The sequence below is a fragment of the Dipodomys merriami genome, unplaced genomic scaffold (assembly GCF_024711535.1).
Source record: "Dipodomys merriami isolate MVZ:Mamm:240054 unplaced genomic scaffold, mDipMer1.0.p SCAF_9, whole genome shotgun sequence".
In the NCBI taxonomy this organism is placed as follows: Eukaryota; Metazoa; Chordata; class Mammalia; order Rodentia; family Heteromyidae; genus Dipodomys; species Dipodomys merriami.
Genome location: NW_027206512.1, coordinates 58,888,409 through 58,911,913, shown reverse-complemented (window position 1 = coordinate 58,911,913; position 23,505 = coordinate 58,888,409). Strand labels below are relative to the sequence as shown.

At 38.7% G+C, this 23,505-nt stretch overlaps 2 protein-coding genes across 6 annotated transcripts in view; one reads left to right on the top strand and one right to left on the bottom strand.

The window, feature by feature from the left end:
- Cc2d2a (coiled-coil and C2 domain containing 2A) overlaps positions 1-15,229 on the top strand; it is a 77,850-nt gene extending 62,621 nt beyond the window's left edge. For all 3 annotated transcript variants that reach the window (XM_070012292.1, XM_070012293.1, XM_070012294.1), the window contains 9 exons: positions 3,112-3,288; positions 5,306-5,509; positions 6,303-6,392; positions 6,759-6,872; positions 7,617-7,751; positions 10,402-10,524; positions 11,858-11,916; positions 13,545-13,722; positions 14,939-15,229. In XM_070012292.1, the coding sequence (XP_069868393.1) occupies positions 3,112-3,288; positions 5,306-5,509; positions 6,303-6,392; positions 6,759-6,872; positions 7,617-7,751; positions 10,402-10,524; positions 11,858-11,916; positions 13,545-13,722; positions 14,939-15,127 (1,269 nt within the window). In that variant the 3' untranslated portion in view covers positions 15,128-15,229. The remainder of the gene's footprint in view (positions 1-3,111; positions 3,289-5,305; positions 5,510-6,302; positions 6,393-6,758; positions 6,873-7,616; positions 7,752-10,401; positions 10,525-11,857; positions 11,917-13,544; positions 13,723-14,938) is intronic.
- Positions 15,230-20,014: 4,785 nt separating this feature from the next.
- Positions 20,015-23,505, bottom strand: part of Fbxl5 (F-box and leucine rich repeat protein 5) — a 36,210-nt gene continuing 32,719 nt past the window's right edge. For all 3 annotated transcript variants that reach the window (XM_070012855.1, XM_070012857.1, XM_070012856.1), the window contains exon 11: positions 20,015-20,774. In XM_070012855.1, coding sequence (XP_069868956.1) covers positions 20,698-20,774 — 77 coding nt within the window. In that variant the 3' untranslated portion in view covers positions 20,015-20,697. The remainder of the gene's footprint in view (positions 20,775-23,505) is intronic.

The window sequence follows — 23,505 nt, the reverse complement described above, 5'->3', positions numbered from 1 at the left end:
AAGCCGGAAGTGGCCCTGTGACTCAAGTGGTAGAGTGCTTGCCTTGAGCTAAAAGAGCTGAGGGACAATGCCAAGGCCCAGAGTCCAGGCCCCACAACCGGCAAAAAAGAATAAACATGTATGTTCCTTTGAGTTAATAGTTACTCTATGACTGGTATAATCTGAAATATTATCTTTAAATAGCTGTACAGTTCAACGTGTCAATTGACAAATACAATATATCTTGATCAATATCACCCCTTCTATCATTCTCCCCTCAGCTCTTCCAACCCCACCAAGCCCCCCAAGTTTGACAGTTGATTTATTTTTTTAATAATCTTTAAGTAGTTATACAAAGGAGTTGCCCTAAAACAAAACAGTTTATAAACATAATGTGCCTTGATCAATGTCACCCCTTTCAATATTCCTACCCATCTCTCCCCCCACACCCCTTCCCTCAATCTTCTTAAATTTTTAGGATATACATTGACTTCTTCACTGTATTTTCCCAGCCTTCTCTTCTTCATTGTCTACCATTCGCCCCTTGATCCCGCCCCTTTTCAACTACCCATTTCCTGGTGTTTTATTTTGCTGTATACTTGTATACCACCCATCAAATCTACTTGTATGTTCATAAGCTAATTCTAGCTTCCACCTATGAGGGAAAATTCAACTTTTGCCTTTCTGATGAGGGTTGTTTAAAACATTTAAATAGAAGTGATAAAGGTGAGAAAAAGTCGAAATCTGTCAAAATAACTTAAATGGAATAGAGAGATGTCTGAAAGTAACTTGAAGAAGGTAATCAGGACAATTGATGGCCCATTGAATCAAGAGCATTCTATTCATAGTTCCAAAAATAAATACTATTTAAACCATGAGAAATCATCAGCACAGACATACTCGACAAAGACATTTTTCTTTAGAGTTCCATTTTGCTTCAGAGCATCTATGAGGTTGACAGCTCTTGAAGGACTTATTAGCTTTAATCTGGGACAGTTCAAGATTCTAAATCTCTTGAGCATCCCAGAATTAAATCCATGGCAACAGGAACCCCTGAGTCTCTGTGACGATCACACTGAGTAAATGCTGCCTGGCCACAGTCTCTATCAAGGCCATTAGCAAAGCTTGTTTAGGGTCTCAAGAAACTAGCCAGGTGCCAGTGGCTCATGCCTGTAATTTAACTACTAATGAAGCTGAGAGCTGAGGGTTGTCATTCGAAATCAGCCTGCACAGGAAAGCTGTGAGACTCTTTCCTCTAAATAATCACCAAAAAGCTGGAAATAGAACTGTGGCTCAAGTGGTAGAGTACCAGCTTTGAGCTGAAAAGCTCAGCACCCAAGTTCTGAGTTCAAGCCCAGGAGACACACACACACACACACAAAAGAATCAACTGTAATTGTAATCATCCCCAGGCAAATGAGAGTCTATAGTTATGCTCCAATGGTGTGCCCACTAAAACAATTGACATTTCCCACTCTGGATAGAATTTAAATGATTTGAAAAAAAGAGCACATGACTTTACCAATCAAATTGCCCATAATATTTGACATTTCTGGATTTCACATTTGGAAGGCACTCAGAAATAATAACCCTGATAAAAGGTCCTCCTCTTCTCTGCCCTGCCACGTCTGTGCTCTATCCGGAGCTCACTGCCGCAGGAGCTAGTTTGTCATAAAGTTCTTCCTTGAACTATGCCATTATCTCCATTCCTAGGTCAGTTCTCTGGGACTTCTTGAAGCTAATATAATCTGATTGATTAATAATAATAATAACTAAGACTTCGTTGGGTACATATTACATACCATTTCTAGAAGGTTTGTCACATTAATGAAACCTCATAAAACACCTGGCATCATTAACCCCACTTTAAAAGATGACAACATAGAAGCCGAGAGAATTGCATGTCTTGTTCAAATCACAAAGCTAGGGTTCAACTTTGACCTGTTCTCAACAGACTGACATTGCTTATCCCTGGAGAACAGGATTGGTAAAAGCAGAAAAAAGTGATTCTGCTTTGATGGTTTATATGTTTCAACACATCTTTAGAGAATGACCTCATTACATTTGTCCTTTAAAACAGTTTTGTCTGACTGCAAAGCCCGTGACTTGAAATGTACCCATAGGGAATATTTGGCACTGGCTGAAGACATTTTTGGTTGCTAAGCTAGTGGGGATGGCAACTGGCATCTTGCACAGAGAGGCTAAGAATGTGTCAAGCATGCATACACGGGACAGTCTCTGGACCACAGTTTATCTGGCCCCTATTACCAACCACACCCATGTTCAGAAACCCATCTTAAATTCCCACACCGCAGCCCTGAATAGCTTGATATTTGCTTTGACTTTACACGAGTTAAAAACATTCTGCCCTTTTGAAGCTTCTACATGTTATTCCTTTTTATATAAGTGGATTGTCATTTACTCAGCCTGAGTTTACTGAGGGCCTACTGTGGATTCAAAACACTGCTCTATGTCACAGAAAGGTAACATAAAAGGAGGTGACATGCAGATTCTACTTGCAGAGTTATCATCTAGAAGGACAGGACAAATGCATATGATGATCAAGCCAGGCAGGTCTGTTAATTCCACAAATGAGAGAAACAACATGTGAAGGTAGAAAGACAGTAAAATCATTCACGGGAGAACTGACACTAGATTAAGCCTTGAAAAATTATGGAGAATCTGAAAGGTAGAAAAGGAAAGCTAGACTTTCTAGAAAAGGGGAAAGACTTCAGCCAGTATTTACTGCATAGTTATCATATACCAGACACTGTTCTTAGTTTTACACCTCTCTCCATTCATTCATTCATCCATTTATTCATTGTAACAGTCCTAGAAAATGGGTCCTATTACATTCTCCTTGTTATAAATGAGGACTCTGAGACACTTGAAACTTAAAACAGGATTTGAACCTAGGCAGCCTGACTGTTGGGCGCATTTTTCTGCTAAATAAAGAAAAGAAGAAACGGTGACAGTTTAAGGGATCAAGCCTGGGGTATGCTTTGAATGCCAGCATGAAGTATTATTTTTTTTATTTTAGCATGTTAATTAGGTAACAAGGAGCTGACGCTTGTCTTTGAACATCTGTTGGAAAGTCATCAGAATAGTTGTCAAACCATATTTTCTTCACAGGTTGATGGCACATTTAAAATAGACATTCCTCCAGTTCTCCTGGGCTACAGCAAAGAGAGAAACATGTTCATGGAGAGAGGCTTTGATGCTATCCGCAGCCTGAGTGATGGCTCCTACATCACCCTGTTCATTACTATTGAGCCCCAGCTGGTCCCAGGAGAGTCAGTTCGAGAAAAGGTAAGCGCGTAGGGTTTGGAAAGCCATGTCTGATGCTGGTGTGATATAAGGATGTCCTCCTTTCATCTCTTTATCATTCTTTCAGCTAGGCCAGGATGATGGTCAGAGGGCAGATATGTGCCCTTGAACTTCCCTGAGCCAATAGTTGGGTCAGTCAGTAACCTACACTTTTAGGTAAAGCCAGATGACTATAAACATGCTCTGGTTTTAGAAGAATTTTGTTAAGTTGATGAAAATTAATGTCAACATATTATGAGGTTGGATTCCTCTTTTATGACACATTCATCTGCAAGTGTGCTGAAATAGATTCCCTTCACATCTTGGCTATGCTACACACTGAGTCAGTTCTTAGGATCATAAAGCTGGATGACCTTCATTCATAGGTCACCACAATTCATTTCTACAAAAGAAACAAATGCATACACAATTACACTTTTAAACAGCTCCAGGGAACATGAATTTCCAGATCTGCCATTTGTTGACAAGTGTTCCCCAACCTTCATAATTGGGAAACACCTTTATGAATGTAGAATTGAAGGTCAGCATTTATGCCCACTGCACTTGCTGCAGCTGAGAGAGAGTATTGTGACCTCTCACTTATATGTAAATTAATACATTTACTGTAATGTCCCCACCACCAGGTTTTGAGACCTTACTCTATCCCCAGCACTGTCAGATACTGGGTGTATGTTATTCTTCAATGCAGATGTGTTAAACAGTAGGTCTCCAACTTACAGATGAGGAAAGTAAGGCTCGATTTATCCAGGGTCACAGAGGTAGTATATGGCAGAGGTTATACCTATCTACATAATTCTATATTGTAGATATTCCTGAACAACCAGTATATGACATCTTTTAGCACTGGAGATAGAGAGTAGGTAGAGATTCTTCCCAAACTTACATTCGTGCATAAGAGCAAGTTGTTAAATGGCAAGTTATTGTGCACAGTGCATTGTGCTGTTTGCAATTTTATTAGTTTTTAGTGTTCCACTGTAATTAAGATACCAATGGAGATAAAAAAAAAAAAAAGGCTGCTTCCATTTTCTTTCCAGTATTATGATTTGGTTCCCAGAGAGAAATACTATTTAAACTGATGCCGGTGGATCATGCCTGTAATCCTAGCTACTCAGGAGGCTGAGATCTGAGGACTGGAGTTCAAGGGTGGCTTGGCGAGAAGAGTCCCTGGGATTCTCATCTCCAATAAACTACTCAGAAAAGGCTGGAAGCATTGGTGTGGCTCACGTGGTAGAGTACTTGGGCAGAAGCAGCTCAGGGACAGTGCTCACGCCCTGAGTTCAAGCCCCAGGACCAGCAAAATAAACATAAAATGTTGTTAATATCCCATTATCAAGACATGGATAGGATAGGCAGGCTTCCTGGTAAAACCAATGTGCTGGAATCCAAACGAATCCTAGATCTTGGGCTTTGTCACTACAAGTCAAGCTTCTCAAGAAAACTAATCCATGCATTTCAAATTATTTTCCATAAAGAAAATACTTGTCTTTCTGTGTAAACTCAAGAGAAAACCAAGCAAGCATGTTCACACAGAAAAAGGCTCTCAGGCTAGGCCACAGGAACGGGAGTGGGTTACAACATGATGCCTGCTCTCAAGAAGGGAAAGAAGAAAAATGATCTTAAACAATAGATAATGGTCCGCTCTGGGAATTCTTAACAAAGGAAAATGCAGTCCTGGAGCGCTCCGTCAGGTGGTGAGCGGGGAGAGGATAGAAGCAGGGTGTGGCTGAGACCTGTGCACACGGGAACACCAGAACACCAGAAGTGGTGCTGTGGCTCAAAGCGGTAGAGTCCTAGCTTTCAGCAAAAAAGCTCAAGGACAGCACCCAGGCCCTGAGTTCAAGCCCCTCAACCATCAAAAAACAAAAACAAAACAGCAAAAAAGGATCACTGAAACATACTTTCTAAGCCATGTATTTAGTATGTGTTAGCTGTGGGAGCTGAGCATGGACCATTTTATCTCCCAGAGTCATATAAACTCCCTGAATGTTTCTTTTTGAAGTTTGAGTCTCAGGAAGATGAGAAATTACTTCAAGCAACAGAAAAATTTCAAGCTGAATGTGCCTTGAAGTTTCCAAATCGTCGATGCCTTACAACAGTAATTGACATAAGTGGAAAAACGGTTTTTATTACACGTTATCTCAAACCTTTAAACCCTCCCCAGGAGCTCCTGAACTTCTACCCCGATAATCAACAGGCAACTGCAGTAAGTGTTCATAGATAATCGGTGCTGGAAGACTGAAGCCAAATAGTGATATTTGAAAATGTTTTAAATTTTCAATAAATTGCTGATTTACTATGTATCATAACACTTAGGATATTAACTATATCAAGATCACTAATAATTAAACCTATTTTTAGCATGGGGTTTCCATTAGAAAGGTCTGAAGCAAGCTGGACAACAGTGGCTCACACCTGTATTTCTAGCTACTCAGGAGGCTGAGATCTGAGGATCACAGTTCAATGCCACCCCGAGCAGGAAAAACTGTGAGATTCTTATCTCCAGTTAACCAACAGAAAACTGGAAGTGGTGCTATAGCTCAAGTGGTAGAGCGCTAGCCTTGAGCTAAAGAGCTAAAGAGCTCAAGGACAGCACCCAGGCCCAGAGTTCAAGTCCCGCAACCAACAACAACAACAAAAAAGCCTGAGGGTAACGAGGATGATGATAGTCCTTATTGTCTCAGGGAGTAACTCCCGATATGATCAGGTACAGATTACACAATAGATATATTTAATAAGTTTGGGAAGCCAGGATACTGAAAGTATTAGTGAACAATCAACTGTAGAAATTGATAAGGTTTTTTTTTTAAGTACCAAGTGGAATTTGCATTAGTAGAAGATATAATCAAAATCAGAAATTAAGCAAAGGAAATCAGTGAGTCCTTAAATACAGTTAAATGTAAGTTAAATTAAGTAGTTAGATATAGAGAAAATTAGCGAACTGGTATGCACACACATACACTACTGATTATTTTTGAAAACTAATTTGGTTTACACAGGAACTGGTGGCTCGATACGTGTCCTTGATTCCTTTCTTGCCTGACACTGTTTCATTTGCTGGTATCTGTGACCTATGGAGCACCTCTGACGTAAGTCTTCCTCTCAGAGTTACTGACTTCAGCTGAATTATGCATAATCTGAAATTGCAGCATTCATTAGTCATCCTAATAACTTGGCCATCTGTTTTAACAGGATGAGCTAAATTTTGATTTTTTTTCCTAGCTCAATTTTCCCCAAATTTCAGGAATTAGAAATAATAATTAATAATAATATAGACTGGGAATGTAGCTGCATGGCTAAGCACTTGCCTTCTATATGGCACGCAAGGCCCTGGGCTCCATTCCCAGGACTGAAAAAAAAATTGTTTTTTTCTACACACACATGAAGAAAATCTTGCATGGTCAATCTAAAATAAGCAATTGTTCAATGAAACATTTCCTTTTTTTTTCCATCAGCAATTTCTTGATCTCCTGGCAGGAGATGAAGAAGAGCATGCGGTATTGCTGTGCAATTACTTTCTGTGGCTGGGTAAGAAGGCCTGGCTACTGATGGGCAGTGCTATTCCTGAGGTAAGACAACACAGGTGTCTTTGGCAGAGGGGCAGAGCTGTCTCATCCACAGTACAGACCAGGCCGTGGACAATACTTCCTTCATCACAGTCCTTTGGGGTGTTTGAAAAATAGCCCACAGACATGTGATGGGTTAACAACAGCATTTTAGGTTGGGTTTTATTTTTGGTTTTTTGGTTTTTTGGTAAACCTGGATCCTGTACCATCCAAAACCTTTATTTAGCTACTGAGGAGGCCAAGATCTGGGGTTCAAAGCCAGCCCAGGCAGGAAAGTCCAGGAGACTTATTTCCAACTTATCTCCAACTTATCTCCAATCAGCAAAAAGCCAGAAGTGGAAGTGGCTCAAGCCTTGAGTGAAAAAAGCTAAGCAGAGCTCAAGGCCCTGAGTTCAAGCACACACACACACACACACACACACACACACACACACACACACACACGCACGCACGCACGCACGTACACATGCACACACATACACACATTCCTCAGCGAATTTTAAGAAATGCTGGACAGGAAAAGTGACCCCTATATTTATTTAGTCAACATTGCAGCAGTAACAGATGCAAGATGGGGGGGAGGGCAGGAAAGTGTGTTATGATTTCATTTTTCAAGAACTTCTAAGTTTCAGTGTGGGATCTTAGAAGTCAGAAGTCCAACAAAAATAATGAATAATTCATGCAACCTACTATTGATTTTAATTGCCTAATTAATTGAATACTGTTTTCAATGGATTTTCCCTTTAGGGTCCAACAGCCTATGTGCTAACTTGGGAGAAAAATCACTATTTAATATGGAATCCCTGCAGTGGACATTTTTATGGGCAATTTGATACATTCTGTCCCTTGAAAAGTGTGGGCTGTTTAATTGGCCCAGATAATGTGAGTAATGACATTTCTTTTTAAACTCTTTTGGTTGATGATTGTTTTCTTGATTTTGTTTTTAAATTGATGAACTGCCTTAAGTATTTTATATAGGGAGCTGGGAAGGTGGCTCAGTGATAGAGTGCTGCCTTGCATTCATGAGGCCCTGAGTTCGATTCTTTAGCACCACATAAGCAAAAAAAGCCAGAAGTGGCACTGTGGCTCAAGTGGTAGAGTACTAGCCTTGAGCTGAAGAGCTAAGGAACAGCACCCAGGCCCAGAGTTCAAGTTTCATGACTGACAAAAAATATATATAGCCAAAAATTATGTAAACATAATTATACATGTATTCACAGAACAATTAAAGAAATGTATAGCAGGCACAGTGGCAGACTCAAGTCATCTAATAATCCTAAAGAAACCTGAATGATTTAGCTGATTTACACAGAATCAGAATAAAAATCTAAAAATAAATCAAGTGGAGAGAGGGAAGAAAGGAGAGAGAGAGAGAGACAGAGAGAGAGAGAGAGAGAGAGAGAGAGAGAGTTTGATTCAGAGGACCAGAGTTCCTCTGAATCCTCGGTGTTTGCTTCTAAAATAGAGCTTCCATTGCCTAGTTTGTTTTGAGAACTAAAATTAATCACCTGAAAAAACTGAGTTTCTTTATTTTTACAGGAAGTTTCCATATGCCACCTGGCCTTCTATAGCCTCAAATGATTATGGCTACAAGGTCTGGGTCTGTGAAATCTATTCTCTGAAGCACTTTCTAAAAAACATAAGCTAACGAGTCAGAATGCCTAAAAAACTTCCACTTCACTCATCACTTACTAATGAAAGCCTGGAAAAGTTTCCGAATCTGTCATTCCCTCATTTTCTTCACTGGTAAAATGAAGGTAATAGTGAAGTCAGTGCTTTATCAAGTCAGCACTTTAGTTTCTGTGAGAAATAAAAAGGGTAATTGCAAAAAAAAAAAAAAAAAAAAAAAAAAAAAAAAAAGCGCCAAACACATATGAACAACTCCACTTCCTGGCTGTTTTACAATCATCATTTACCTTACTAATCTCTCAACTTTGAGTATCTGTCAGTAAAAGTGTTTGCACGTGTTGCCAATGTTTTTATTTATAAATTATACTTACATGTGCATAGATATTTGTAGACTATAAAATACTTTTTAAAAGTAACAAAATAATGATAAAATCTGATACTTGGAGTCTATACCCTAACTTGCAAGGCAGCTGGCCTGTTTTTAGGGTTGCTCCTGAAGTTAATTTATGCCAGAGCACTTCAAAATTGTCTTTGATTTCCCCATCTCGTACCTCCGTCTCCTTTAATCCTGTATCTTCCATTATTTCCTCATCCTACATTACTATAGCTACCTAAAGAGTACCCATTTCAGTTCACTGTTTGGTACACTCCTGCACAATTAGGCCTTTTATTTTTATGTTGCTAATCAAGGCTGGGCAACTTGGGTGCACTAAGTGGTAGCCAAGACCATTCTGCCATCGTGTGTTTATGCTGGGACTCAGAGCGGTGACAATGGAAGTCAAGTGCAAGTAGGAGCACACCAAACCTTTTAAACTTAAGCTCATAGATTGAATAAATGCACTCACCCCAGTCTACTGGCCAAAAGTGAAGGGGGAGGGAAGTACGTTTTGTCTCTTTTAGCGGAAGGAACTGAGAACTAAGGAAAAGAAACATATGCTGACAGAAAGGTGCGAAGGACTGGGTCTGGGACTGCATCCTAGAATAGCATCCACTCTCATCTGATATTCCATGTCTTCACTTGGTGACTGTTGTGTCATCTCATGACTCAGCCATAGAGATGGCGCCATTGGCTACTTCACACTGAATTAGAACTGAGGAGGTACTTGATTAAATATCTTAAGTAAATACGTATTATTTGTTTAAATGTGTTGTGTGGATAAATTTACCATTTGTGCGTGGCAATGTGACTACCACAATCTAGGAGCTACGCTAGAAGCTAAAACTAAAATGATAAATAATAGACATGGTAAATGTGCTCAGGTAATAATTCAGTAGTCCAGTGAGGACACAGATGAGTAGACAATTACCAAAAAAAAATGGTAAGTAGTAATAATAAAAGCTCATTCTAGGAAATATAGATGCATTATAAGCTCACTGAATTTTTTCAACCTTATGGTACTTATTATTTTTTAATCTCAGTTTTATAGAAGAGGAAACTGAAGCACACAGAAGTTGAATGAATCATTCAAGGTCACAGTCAGTAAATGTAAGAGCCCAAATTCAAATACAAGTCCTAGAGTCATTGTATCTCATGTTCCCAACCAGACAAGTGCCATCTCAGACACTGCACAGTGCTGTGGGAATGAAGAACTGAACCAAAACGCCATTAGGAGGATGCAAAGAGCAAGAACAGGGAAGGCAGGGTCTTGATGGTCTTCCTAAAAACATTTCTTATAATCAAAAACTGCCTATTTCACCAGACCTACAAGATTCCCCAAAATGTAAAAGACAAAAAATGTGGAAATTTGGTCAATGACAGTTCTATAAAATGTCAATTGTGGAACGAACACAAAGTTTACAAAATAAGTGACCTAGTGTGCAACCCATGTTCACACTTGTTTTCTCTGTCGCCTCCCTCGATGATATCATACATACATGCTAATATGGCTTCATCTTTTTTTAGGTTTGGTTTAACATTCAACAGTATGACTCACCACTAAGGATAAATTTTGATGTCACGAAGCCTAAGCTATGGAGATCTTTTTTTTCAAGAAGCCTTCCATATCCTGGCCTTTCCAGTGTTCAGGTATAATTACTTTATTAACAATTAAACATAAAGTCGGGGATATGGTATTCTTCTATTAAGTAATTAGGTATTTCTTGACTCTCAATTCTACTACTAAATATTTAGAATAGTGTTTTTCAAACTTACTTGATTCGCACCAAAAGCAAATTTACATATAAGAGAGGGAGGGAGGGTGAGTGGGGGGAGGGAGGGAGAAAGAGAGCCCGCGCTAGTACATACATTTTAAATGTATCTTTGATTCTTAGGTAAACAAGGAAACAACTGGAGTGCTTTGAGCAGAGGAGAGACATAATTTGCCTTCCATTTTAATGGGAGTTTTCTTTGCTATTTTGGGTCTAGACAAAAGAGAATTAAAGACAAGTTGTGAGGTCTTCAATTGGAGGCAATTTAAATAATTCAGCTGAGAATAACAGTGAATTGGATGAGCCAGCATTAAAAAAATTTAAAACAGAGCTGGGAGCCAGTGGCCCATGCCTGTAATCCTAGCTACTCAGGAGGGTGAGATCTAAGAATTGAGGTTTGAAGCCAGACTGGGCAGAAAAAGGTCCCCATGAGACTATCATCTCCAATTAACCACTCAAAAAACAAGTGAAGCTGTGGCTTAAAGTGGCAGAGCACTAGCCTTGAGCTGAAGAGCTCAGGGACAGAGCCCCAGCCCTGCATTCAAGCCCCACAACCAACAAATATTAAAACAAAACTATATTTTAGGACCTCATTCACTAAATTACAATCCACTAAAACATAAAATTAGACTCCTAACCAGAAGTAGACTGTACGTAGTAAACATAGCTGTTTTTATTAAAATTTTCACTTTACTGGATAGCTAAATGTTTATATATAAGTAAATATATATATATGTATATAAAGTATATAAATGTATATATAAAATACAAAGTATTTTTAACGGAGCACATACTTCTCAAAAAAGCTTTGAAAATCAACTGTGGTAGAGAAGTTGTGATACACACAAAACTTTTTTTCTTAAGACCATGGCTTGAAAATAGCATTAGGGGCAAGGTGGCAGTGGTGGGGCTCATACCTGTAGTCCTAGTTTATTCAGGAGGGTCAGCTCTGAGGATCAGGGTTCAAAGCCAGCCTGGGCAGAAAAGTCTGTGACACTCCAATTAATCACCAAAAAGCTAAAAGTGAAGTTGTAGCTCAAATGGTAAAGCGCTAGCTTTGAGCCCAAAAGCTCATAGACAACGCCTAAGCACTGAATTCAAGCCCAAGACCCACCAAAACATTTTTTAAATAGCATTAAAAATTGGAATTATGGAAGAAATAAATTATGGTATACAATACAATATTGTCTGAACAATTTCCTCTTTTACAGCCTGAAGAGCTAATTTATCAACGCACAGACAAAGCAGCTGCTGTTGAGCTACAAGACAGGTAACTCGATAAAAATCCACAAATCCACAAGTAATCCCATCACTAGCAGTATAAGACCATACTTTAAACAGTTCTCAGCTTGGATCAATATGAAATAATTAGGGCAATTTAATGTTAATTCACATCTAAAGATACCAACTTCAGATGTGATCTCTAAATCCTGTGGTTCAACAGAGGCCTTAGCAGCAGCAGCACAAGGGGTGGGAAGGACACAGGGGTGAACACAAGGAATATGTTGTCCTCCAAAGACTTTACCTCCGTTTAGAGCTGAAAATCATGCAATTATGGGTCTTGTTGAGACACATCATAATCCACAGCTTAAATATGCTTCTTCTGTCCAATTAGTGGTTTGTGGAACACTAACCAGTTTATGAACCTAGTCCAGGAGGCCAGTGAGAGCCTGTGTGAATCTCTGTAATTTCTCTAGTCTTGGAAAATTAGAACTTATTCTCCCAGTTTCACAAATGTGGAGACTGAGATGTAGGCTGTCTTTTAAGTGCTAAGTGGGAGGGATGTCTGAGACTACAGAGATCTTTTGAATCTCAGAGCCAGTATGTGGTTTCTATTGGATTATGCTGCATGAGGAATGTATCATAAATTACATGGGATTAACTGTGATTGTTTTAAAGACATTATTACTAGGAAACACCAATTTGCTTCCAAGTTCTCCATAAAGACTGCAATTCATATGAATAATGAATTTCTATAAACCCAGTATTTCTCCTGAGCGTTTCACCATACTATTGATTAGGAGCCAGTCATCTATTCCTCCAGTGTTCAAGTGTTTGGCAATTGATCTTTCTTGCTTAGGCCATTCTGAAACCCCAAATAAAGATGTGTTCAGGGTCCAATGGAAAGTTGACCAAATATCTAAATTGGTGCAGTAAGTTAGATAGACAGAAGTATTCAGTATCAATCGTCTTTCTACTTGGATCCCAGCTCTTTGGCCTTTCTCAGTTCATTTCTCTACCGCCACCTCTCCTTAAATCTGTAAAATCGGTATCCCCTATCTCATGTGGTCATTGTTGGGATTTAATAGCAATGGATGCAAAGATTTACTCCAGTACCTTTACAAAGTAATAACTATTTTCCTTCATTCTGTGTGTAAGCTTCAGATCCTATGACCCCCCAATATCTATACAAATTAAGTATTAAATTATAACAGTTTTAGGCAATTTAGAAAATAAGTTCTATAATCATGAATAAACACCACTGGAGAAGAAAATCAGTCATGTGGAATAAGCCTAACGAACATTTGAGGCTCCCAACATAAGCATTGGTCTAGTTTTATGTCACCAGTGAATAAAATATTTTATAAGCTACCTTGCTAAATGTATTGAAGTTAGCTAGTCTCTGGTCATCCAGGCTAGCTTTTTCTGGGTTATTTTCAAGAATGTATTATTGGCCTCAGAATATCATTTCTATTCATAGGTTTATGTCCCATTCCAACAAATACAGAATCCATAAGGAACATTCATAACTTTTCAATTCCCAGAAAGTAACCCATATTAGTTATGAATTTGCCTAATGAATGACATCACCAACAAAAATGTAGTCATGTAATCACCTAGCCCCCACTACATGAGTAAAGTCAAGTCACCAAGAAATGGAGTCTCTCCCATAAACAGGATTGAAAAAATTCTAAAAGAAAAAATCATGGACTGGAGGCCACGCTATCTGACTCGGTGGAACAGGTACTGTACCTCCACTCTGCGTCACTTCCTGCCTCTTCTGGAAAGCAGTCAAGGAGAAGATGTGGAAGATGACCACCAAGCAGAACTACTCAAACAGCTAGGAGACTACAGGGTAAGCACGATGGCTCAAATTGACTCTGCACACACCCATTTCTAATGGGGTAAGTTTCAATTACCCATTAAGTGGTCTTGGGAATCAAAATATATACAGCATAGACTAAAAGGGGTGATTTTTTTTCAAAGCCTTAGTAAATAGCCTATCATTAAATAACAAAAAACCTCTATAAAATTAAAATCCTGCCAAGAGCTAGTGGTTCATGCTTCTAAATCTAGCTACTCAGGAGTCTATGATCTAAGGATCACAGTTCAAAGCTAGGGAGGGCAGGAAAGTCTATGAGATTCTTATCTCCAGTTAATCACCAAAAAACCAGAAGTGGAGCTGAGCTAAAAAGCTCAAGGTCAGTGCCCAGGCTCTGAATTCAAGCCATACAACTGACAAAAATAAAAATAAAATCCATTTTTTCTAAAAGGACCTTATGAAATACAACCCAAAGTACCATTAAACTGATAATAGCTAGCTATATCACATAAGACTGAACTGTACATAAAAGCGAAAAGATAAGGTTTAACAATACTATTCACCAAGAAAATTTCTCATCAGTAGACAACATATCCTCTCTATTGTGCATTGCTAGTGCACTGTGTTCTTACAACTATATATAATAAAACCTGGAGACAGCTGGATAAGACAGTAAGCCATGTTGGCTCAGGAGTTTAAAAATGGATGGTTAAAATGGTCCGAGTAAAACTCAGGTTCTCAGAATGTTTTCAACTTACTAACTGCGAACCTAAGCAGACTCGAGCGGAAAATCTGTGGGCCTACCATCTGTGGAGATGAGCAGCTACCAGGCCTGAGCCCCGCTCTGCGCTCCTGCACGTGGCACCGTCCTCAGGCTGACCTCACTCTGAGAAGCAAATGCCAGAGCAGAGCAGACACCTATCTGCACACATACTGTTCAGATCCGAGCAGACTCCGGACACTCACTGTAATTTCACTGGTCAGGGTGGAGTGGAATGACTAGCTTACCTAGGTCTGCAGAAAGACTTGAATTTTTATGCATTCTGACGCTATCAGGGAAAGGGAACCATGAAGGATGCTTTATACACCAGAATAAACCTCTCTCCATTTTCTTCATCACTAATATATACATAAAAAGAAAGTAGAGCTAATGACCTTGCAATCCAGAAAGGCTTACTATATTGATTACATGAGCAAAATCTGTTATCTGTAAACCTCACTAATGACTACAATGGGTTCTTTCCCCCAGCTCTCGGGATTTCCTCTTCACATGCCTTATTCTGAGGTGAAGCCTTTAATTGAAGCCGTGTATAGCACTGGGGTGCATAATATTGATGTTCCTAATGTAGAATTTGCTTTGGCTGTATATGTCCACCCATATCCCAAAAATGTCTTGTCTGTTTGGATCTATGTTGCCTCCCTTGTACGCAACAGGTAATTTTTCATTGTAATTTTTTGCATCATGTAAAACTACAATTAGAATGTTAAATATTTTTATATTATTATATGAAAAATATTTTTGAGTAATGAAATAAAATTATCTTTGGCTGTTTTTAAGTGTATTATTTTAATCAGTGTTTTTATTAATAGCCTTATCTCTGCCACTTTTGACCCTGAATTCAATGTGACCACCCAGAGTAAGGGACACTGAGATTTCGGCCTCTAAGCCTTCCTGCTTGTTAGCCTGAACTTGGGCTACCCTTCTGTGCCTATCCAGCACAGTATCTACCATACTGTCAAACTGCATTAACAAACAAACATTCTGGAGGAAAAAGAACTTTGCTGCATCAAATTTTTGTAAAGCTCAGTATCTCCTACCCTACAAAAAATACTGAGCAAGCCTACACGTGCACACCCATTAAAATGTAGTATTGGGGGAAGGACCACATTTAGTCACCAAAAGGGGAAGCAGTTCTAAGATACTACTATAGACTAAGTATTGGTGGATTTCACCAAAGCACAGCCCCCACCCCCCACCCCTGCCCCTACCATTCCCTGGCAATCCATGTTAAAACCGTTATGTTCAGCACATTGGGAGAGCTTTCAGGAGGTACTATGGTGGGAGAAGAGTGCTCTTGCAAGAGACTGTAAAGAGCATGTTCTGTCTCTGCCATATGAAAATGAATACATGAAGATTATGTCCTTGTGCATGGATGACTCACACCTATATATAATCCTAGATACTCGGGAGGTTAACATCTAAGAATCATGGTTTGAAGCCAACCCAGACATGAAAATGTGAGATTCATATCTCCAATAAACCACCAAAAGCCAGAAGTAAAACTGGCTCATATGGTAGAATGATGCTAGCTAGCCTTGAGCAAAAATGCTAAGGGACAACAAATGCTAAGGCTCTCAGCTCAAGCCTTAAAACAAAAAAAATAACCATCTGTAAGCCAAAGACAGCCCTCACAGAACACTGGACTTGGACTTATCTTGAACTTTCCAGCCACCAGAATGAAGAGAAATCAGTGTCTTAACTACTCAGTCTGTATTCTGTTACAAAAACATATAGGAAGAGAAATACTTTAGATTACACTAAAGCATTAAGTAGTAAATGTATGTGCTCTGTCTGGAGATGTATACAATGCGGCATCCTCCCTTCAGCCCACTGTAACAACCAAAATTATCTCCTAATGTTGCTTGATGTTTTCTGTGAGACAAATGGTATTGTTGGTAACACTAATGTACTTCTCACTTTGAAAGGAAAACCTATATGAGGTTAGCCCACAAAATGACATGACTTAAACTTAAGTAAAACAAATTAAACCCTCAAAAGATGATCTGCTTATTATACCACTTGCCCTAAAGGACACCAAGAAACTGATAGGCTGTTTTGAAAACATTAACAGCAGTGAAATCAAAATAAAAACACCATCAGTGTAAGATAAAGCTTTACACTGTCAACAGATACCCTCCCTTCAGAGCACATCATCCTTTGAAAGGCTGAATTAACATGCATAGTGAATTCTCATGTCTGTCCCAGCAGCTGACTCTCGCCCATGTTTACATGCCACGGCATTATTTCATCTTTCTGACATAAAATTATACACCATACAATGGCCCAGCATGTGCCTTTTTTTTTTCAAATTCTTTATTGTGATTAAGTGATTACATAATTTCCCAAATTTCACAGTATTGTGGGAAAGTGATGCTTAAAGTCACAAACACATTCTAACTTTCATGGGGCAAATTGTCTATCGTGGTCTATAACATTTATGAGTTCTATGAGCTTTGCAATAGTTATTTCTTCCACATTGGGTGATATGTACATTTGTTTTGCATAGCATCAGCTGTTCCCTCTTTCCCACTTGTTCCCTTCCTCCCATCGCTGCCATTGAGTTGCTTAGTTCATTTTGGTCAATGTCCAGTGCAGCTGATGGGTCCTGCTGTTGTATGTTTTTCCCTGATTCCCTCTAGATCTGTGTCATCCTCCTGGTTTCCCTCCGGTGTGCACATATATACCATACATGTGATCAGCAGCATGGGGTTATTTAGTAGTGATTCGACCAGATGAGTGGAAGTCCTTTGTTTCTTAAGTCTTGTTAATTTTGTCATATCACCTTACATTTTGGATTTAACATCTACTTATCAGGGAGACCATGTGCCGTTTGTCTCTTTGCTCTTGGCTTACCTCACTCAACATGATTTCTTCTAGCTCCATCCATTTCCCTGCAAATGCCATTATTTTGTCATTTCTAATGGCTGCATAATATTCCATTGTATATGGATACCACAATTTTTGAATCCATTCATCTGTGGTGGGACATCTGGGTTGTTTCCATATCCTAGCTATTGTGACAGTGCTGCAATAAACATGGACATGCATGTGTCCTTGTATATTGGTTCCTGTTGTTCAGGATGCCTAGAAGTGGTATGACTGGGCCATAAGGGAGGTCAATATTTAGCTTTCTGAGGACCCTCCAGCCTGCTTTCCAAAGTAGTTATGTAAGTGTACACTCCCACCAGCAGTGTTAATAGGGTTCCTCTTTCTCCACATCCTCTCCAGCATTTTCATTGGCTGACTTTAGGATGTGGGCCATTCTGACTGGGGTAAGGTGGTATCTCAGGGTTGTCTTTATTTGCATTTCCTTCACAACCAGGGATGGTGAACATTTCCTCATGTGTTTCTGTGCCATTTTTATCCCTTCTTCTGAGAAGTCTCTCTTTAGTTCCCTTGCCCATTTAGTAACTGATTTGTTAGGTTTGGGAGGGATTAGTCTCTTGAGTTCCCTGTATAGCTTGGATATTAACCCCTTGTCTGATATATTGCTGGTAAACATTTTTTCCCAATTAGTTGGTTGTCTTTCTAGCTTGGTTACTATACCTTTAGCTGTGCAATAACTTTTTATTTTAAGGTAGTCCCATTTGTCGAGTCTCCAATTTGTTGTGACCCTGGGACTCTGTTCAGGAAGTTCCTGCCTGTGCCTGTAAGTTCAAATATCTCTCCTACTCTGTCCTGCAGTAGTTTCAGAGATTCAGGTTTGATGTTAAGGTCTTTAATCCATTTTGAGTTGATGCTGGTGCATGGTGATAGGTTGGAATCCACTTTGTTTTTTGCATGTGGCTGCCCAGTTTTCCCAGCACCAGTAATTGAAGAGGCTGTGCTTCTTCCACTGTACATCTTTGGCTCCTTTGCCAAATATCAGCTGACTGTAGGCATGTGGTTTTATTTCTGGATCTCCTATTCCATCAGTCTTCGGGTCTGTTTTTGTGCCAGTACCATGCTGTCTTTGTTATTATGGCTCTATAGTAGAGTTTGAAGCCTGGCATCGAGATCCCTCCCATGTTGTCTTTTTTGCCTAGAATTGTTTTGGCTATTTTAGGTCTTTTGTTGTTCCATATAAATTTTTGGACTGTTTTCTGTATCTCAGAAATGTACATCATTGGGATTTAATAGGAATTGCACTGAATTTATTAATTTTGGCAGTATTGCCATTTTCACTATATTGTCTGCCTATCCAAGAGCATGGGAGGTCTTTCCATTTCTGTAATTTCTTTTAAGTTTTTATAGTTTTTGTTAAATAGTTCTTCTATATCTTTGGTTAGGTTAATTCCTAAATATTTTATTGGGGGGGGTGTTTGTGAATGGGGTTGCTTCCTTTCCCTCTCTGCTTGTACATTGTCAGTGTACAGGAAGGCAACTGATTTTTGTGGGTTGATTTTTGTATCCTGATACTTTGCCAAAGCGATTTATAATTTCTAAGAGTTTGGGGATGGAGTTTTGGGGATCATGAAGGTATAGTATCATGTCATCTGCAAAAAGTGACAGTTTAACTTCTTTCCCCATGCAGATCCCTTTAATGTCTTTTTCTTGCCTTATTACCCTGGCTAAGGGTTCCAGGACTATATTGAAGAGTGGAGACAGTGGGCATCCTTCCTGATTTTAGGAGAATTGGTTGTAGTTTTTCCCCATTAAGTATAATATTGGCTATTGGTCTGTCATATATGGCTTTTATTGTTTTAAGGAATATTCCTTCTATTCCTATTTTCTCCAGAGCATTTAACATGAATGAATGTTGTATCTTATCAAAAGCCTTTTCTGGATCAGTGGAGATAATCATGTGGTTCTTGACCTTGGATCTGTTGATGTGTTGGATTATTTATTGATTTACGTATGTTAAACCATCCCTGCATCTCTGGGATGAAGTCTACCTGGTGGTAGTGTATGATTTATGTGTTTCTGGATTCTATTAGCTAGAATTTTGTTAAAGATCTTTGCATCTGTGTTTATCAAGGAGATTGGTCTGTAGTTCTTTTTCTGTTGTGTCTTTGCCTGGTTTGGGGATGAGTGTGATATTGGCATTGTAGAATGAGTTTGGGATAGCTCTCTCCTTTTCTGCTTCTCTGAAGAGCTTGAGGAGTATGGGTATTAGTTCTTCTTGAAAGGTCTTATAGAATTCCGTTATGATGTGCCTTTCTTAATGGCAGGTTTTACTCACAATTTTTTTTTTCGTAAAATAGTTAAGACTTACAAATTCAAAATTTGACTACTGGGCTGAGCACAGGTGGCTCCTGCCTATAACCTTAGCTACTCAGAAGACTGAGATATAAGGATCCTAACTCAGAGCACATTGGGGCAAGAAAGTCCATGAGACTCATCTCCAATTAGCTACCCACAAAGTTGGAAGTAAGCTGTATGGCTCAAGTGGCAGAGTGCTAGCCTTGAAAAGCAGGAATGGCACCCAGGCCCATAGTCAGGATGATACTCAGGATCTACTTGTCAATGTTGTGATTTCAGAGGCTCGAAAGACAAAATATTCTTCCCATTTTATGCTAAAGTAAACCTGGGTTAAATTTATACTAATAAAAGAACAACACAATGTTAAAGTCCTCAAAGTAGATTTTATTTATACATTTCTCCAAATGATTGTGGAATTATTAAAAATCCCTCCCAAATTTGACAATTTAGGGAAACCAATGTAGTGGAAACCAAGGGTCTTGGAAGAAAGCAAATACAAATGGACTAGTGCTCTGCTAGCTCACTGAGCTAACACTAAAGAAGCCAATTTATTCTTAAAGGACTGTAGGTATGTTTGAAGTGGCCCTCTGAGAATTTGTTCAAATAAACAAAATGTAAGAGAGAAGAGATTAGTTTCCAAAATGTGTAACCCTGAAAATCAAACTTTATAAATCTACGCCTGCAAACACCTGCAAAGCTTAGTAGTGTCTACACAGAGAACCAGTAGCCCCACTGACTAAAACTCAGAATAATCTGAAAGGCATGGCAATAGTGACATTAGTTTCAAAGCATATCATTAAAAGTAATCTAGCAAGACTGTTCACACCCTGATGAAAAGACCTAATTCCCTTTCTAAAACAAAAATGTATCTGCGAGAAAAACAACACTGTACAATTTACTGGTAAATTAAGATTTCTGAGGTTGTAAGAAATGGGGCCAAAACAAGACACACTCCAACGGGGATGATAAGAAATGTCCTGTAAGTAAAGTGCATGAAAGGAAGCCTGCTCTGCTAAATGAAGTAGACAAAGGTCAGAAGTCAAGGGTCATTCGCCAGAGCGGCAGCAGGCCCGAAAACCACACTGCAAATTCTGGCATCCACTGGCGGTATCAGCATGAGGACCTGCATGAAAACAGAAGAATGTGAAAGGAGGAATTTCTTAGCAATCATATAAAAAAAATTCTCATGAAACAGCTAAAAAATTGTGTTACCATGTTTATAACACAGAAATAAATGTTAATGAGTGCATAAAGATTAATCAGACACCAACTGCCCATAACAGCCTGACTTTAAATATCCTAATTTAAAAAGTAAACAGAAGAGGGGGGAAAAATACTTTTTGGCAACAATCTAAAAATCTCAGCAAGGAGGACAATACAGAGAGGTAAAATGTCAAGCTAATTTAACATCAGACATACATATATATGAACATCCTCCCTAGAAATACAATTAAGACAGCAACAATCCTGTCTCTCAGTTAAAGAAGCAACTTTTAAAACAAAATCACCTACAGAGACATGGACTTGAGTGGTAGAAATGTTTTTGTTTTGTTGTGCATTTTGTGCCAGGCCTGGGGCTTGAACTCAGGACCTGAGCTTTTAAGCTCAAGGCTAGTCCTCTGCCACTTGGGCCACAGCTCTTCTTTTGGGCTTTGTGGGGTAGTTAATTGGAGGTAACAGTCTTCTATACTTTTCTGCCTCAGCTTACTTTGAATTCTGATTCTCAGATCTCAGCCTCCTAAGTAACTAGGATTACAGGCATGATCTAACAACACCCAGCTGTTTCCTACATTTTATTGAACATTTGTAGCCATCCCCAATCATATATGGTTAGAACTATTTTTCCAAAATTAAGTATATAATAATTCATTAGATACATATCTAAGATAAATAAAAATTGTGACTCTCTTACAGAAAGGAAGGAAAAGCTATCTGTAGAATAAACGTCCAGCCACACAATGGAACCCAGACACTAGATAAAACATCACTAGTGAATGTAACTAGGAATTAGAAAATAATGAAGTGTTCACAGCACAGATTCAGTTTTTATGAAGAAAAGCAAATGTGGAATGGTTGTTTCTACTATACTGCAGTCTCAGTATGCCAGCGCCATGAACAAATAGCTTGGTTAATTAGTTCTTGATGCAACCCCTAGAAAGCCAAAACTCTGCAATTGGGATAAGGCAATGAAAACTGAAGAATGACATTAACTCTAACTTCACTGCAGAACACATCAAATAGATTGTAAATAAAACATCAAGAAACCTAGCATAACTCAGAAATGTATTTAAATTTGCATTGTTTCTAAAGAGTAACACTTCATTGCAAAAGAAGGCCAATATGCTAATACCACTAAAACAAATTAAAATGGAGAAAGTCTTAGAATAGAGTCGCTAAGGTACAATGTTGATACAGTTCACTATGGGAATGATACCACCTATCTTTAAGAAAAGAAATACTCAATTTTACAGATGTAGGCAGAATTGCAACAGCATACATTTTCATTTATGTTCAAATATTTATATATTTTTTCTTTATTGTGAAAATACCGTACAGAGGAGTTACAATTACATGGGCAAGATAATGAGTACATTTCTTATCAAACATTATTGCCTCCTCCTGTTTCCCCTTCTCACCTCCCCCCCCCAAATATTTAATTTTAAAATTGACAGGATGCTGGGGTTAGCTTTCGAGTTGATGGTAGCACATTCAGTGGTGGATATTGTGCAGATGAAGAGATAAGGCCAGATTTAGAACTGTGGACTTACGTTTAAAAATTCCCGAAGGAAAAGGCTTAAAAGTAGTTTATAAAATTTGACAGCTGCCAGCCCATTTTTATTTAATCAAAATTACCTATTCCACTTTTTTCAACTAAGAGTTGAATGTAAAAACAAATTGTCAGCCAAATTTACAAAACCAGAGGTAAAATTTATAAAGCAGCACTTTTGTCAACATTAACTTGCCTCAAATTAAGATACAAAACTAAATCGTCTTAACAGTAATGATTTCTTAAAAAGTACATATTTTATTAACTAGAAATGCCCTGATAAGAAATGTTAATCCTTGGAATTTTTTCTCCCATTATCAGCGTTAGACCAGTTTTCCTGCTTTACCTAACAACAACCCAGCCCCGATCTTTGCACATCTTGGTTTGCCTTCATCGCCTTTACATGATGACTGCTTTGCTCCCACTCTTTTAGTGCCCTTCTCCCAGACAAGCCCTGGCCCATGCCCCATTTCCGGCTCCAACATGACCATCTTATGAACTGCCTAAATTGCTAGGTTTGCCAAGGAATACGTGATTACCATTTTATCAAAAAAAATTCCGTTTCTCAAATTTTTAAGGTAGAAGCAGAACCATACATGAAGACTTTCAATTTTCCAAATGAAAACACTCAAAACTACTTCAAAATGTGTCCTACTGTTTTCCCCCAGAACCAGTGCCTCATTCATTATGTTACCCTGACTGGTCCCAAACTCCCAGACTCAAGCAATCCTCCTGCCTTAGTCTCCCAAGTAGATGCCAATAGAGGTGTGTGAGCCACCCATATGGACCACCCTATTTTTTAAAAAGATGACAGAAAGGTAAAGAAGGAAGGGTAATAGGAATGGATTCAACAATAGTTTAGGGGGAAAAAAGCATAAGCAATAGCTGGAAGCAGTAGAAGTATACCAACTCATTTTCAAGGAAAGAAGTATAAAAATTAGTATACCAGAATGATTGTGAGAAATGAGAAGAGTGGATAGCAGAAAAAGTGATGTACCATCAGAAAGGAATATGACTAAGATATTGGAGATTTCCAACATTATCAAGTAAACAGACATTAACAATTCAAAATATCACTCTCTTTAAG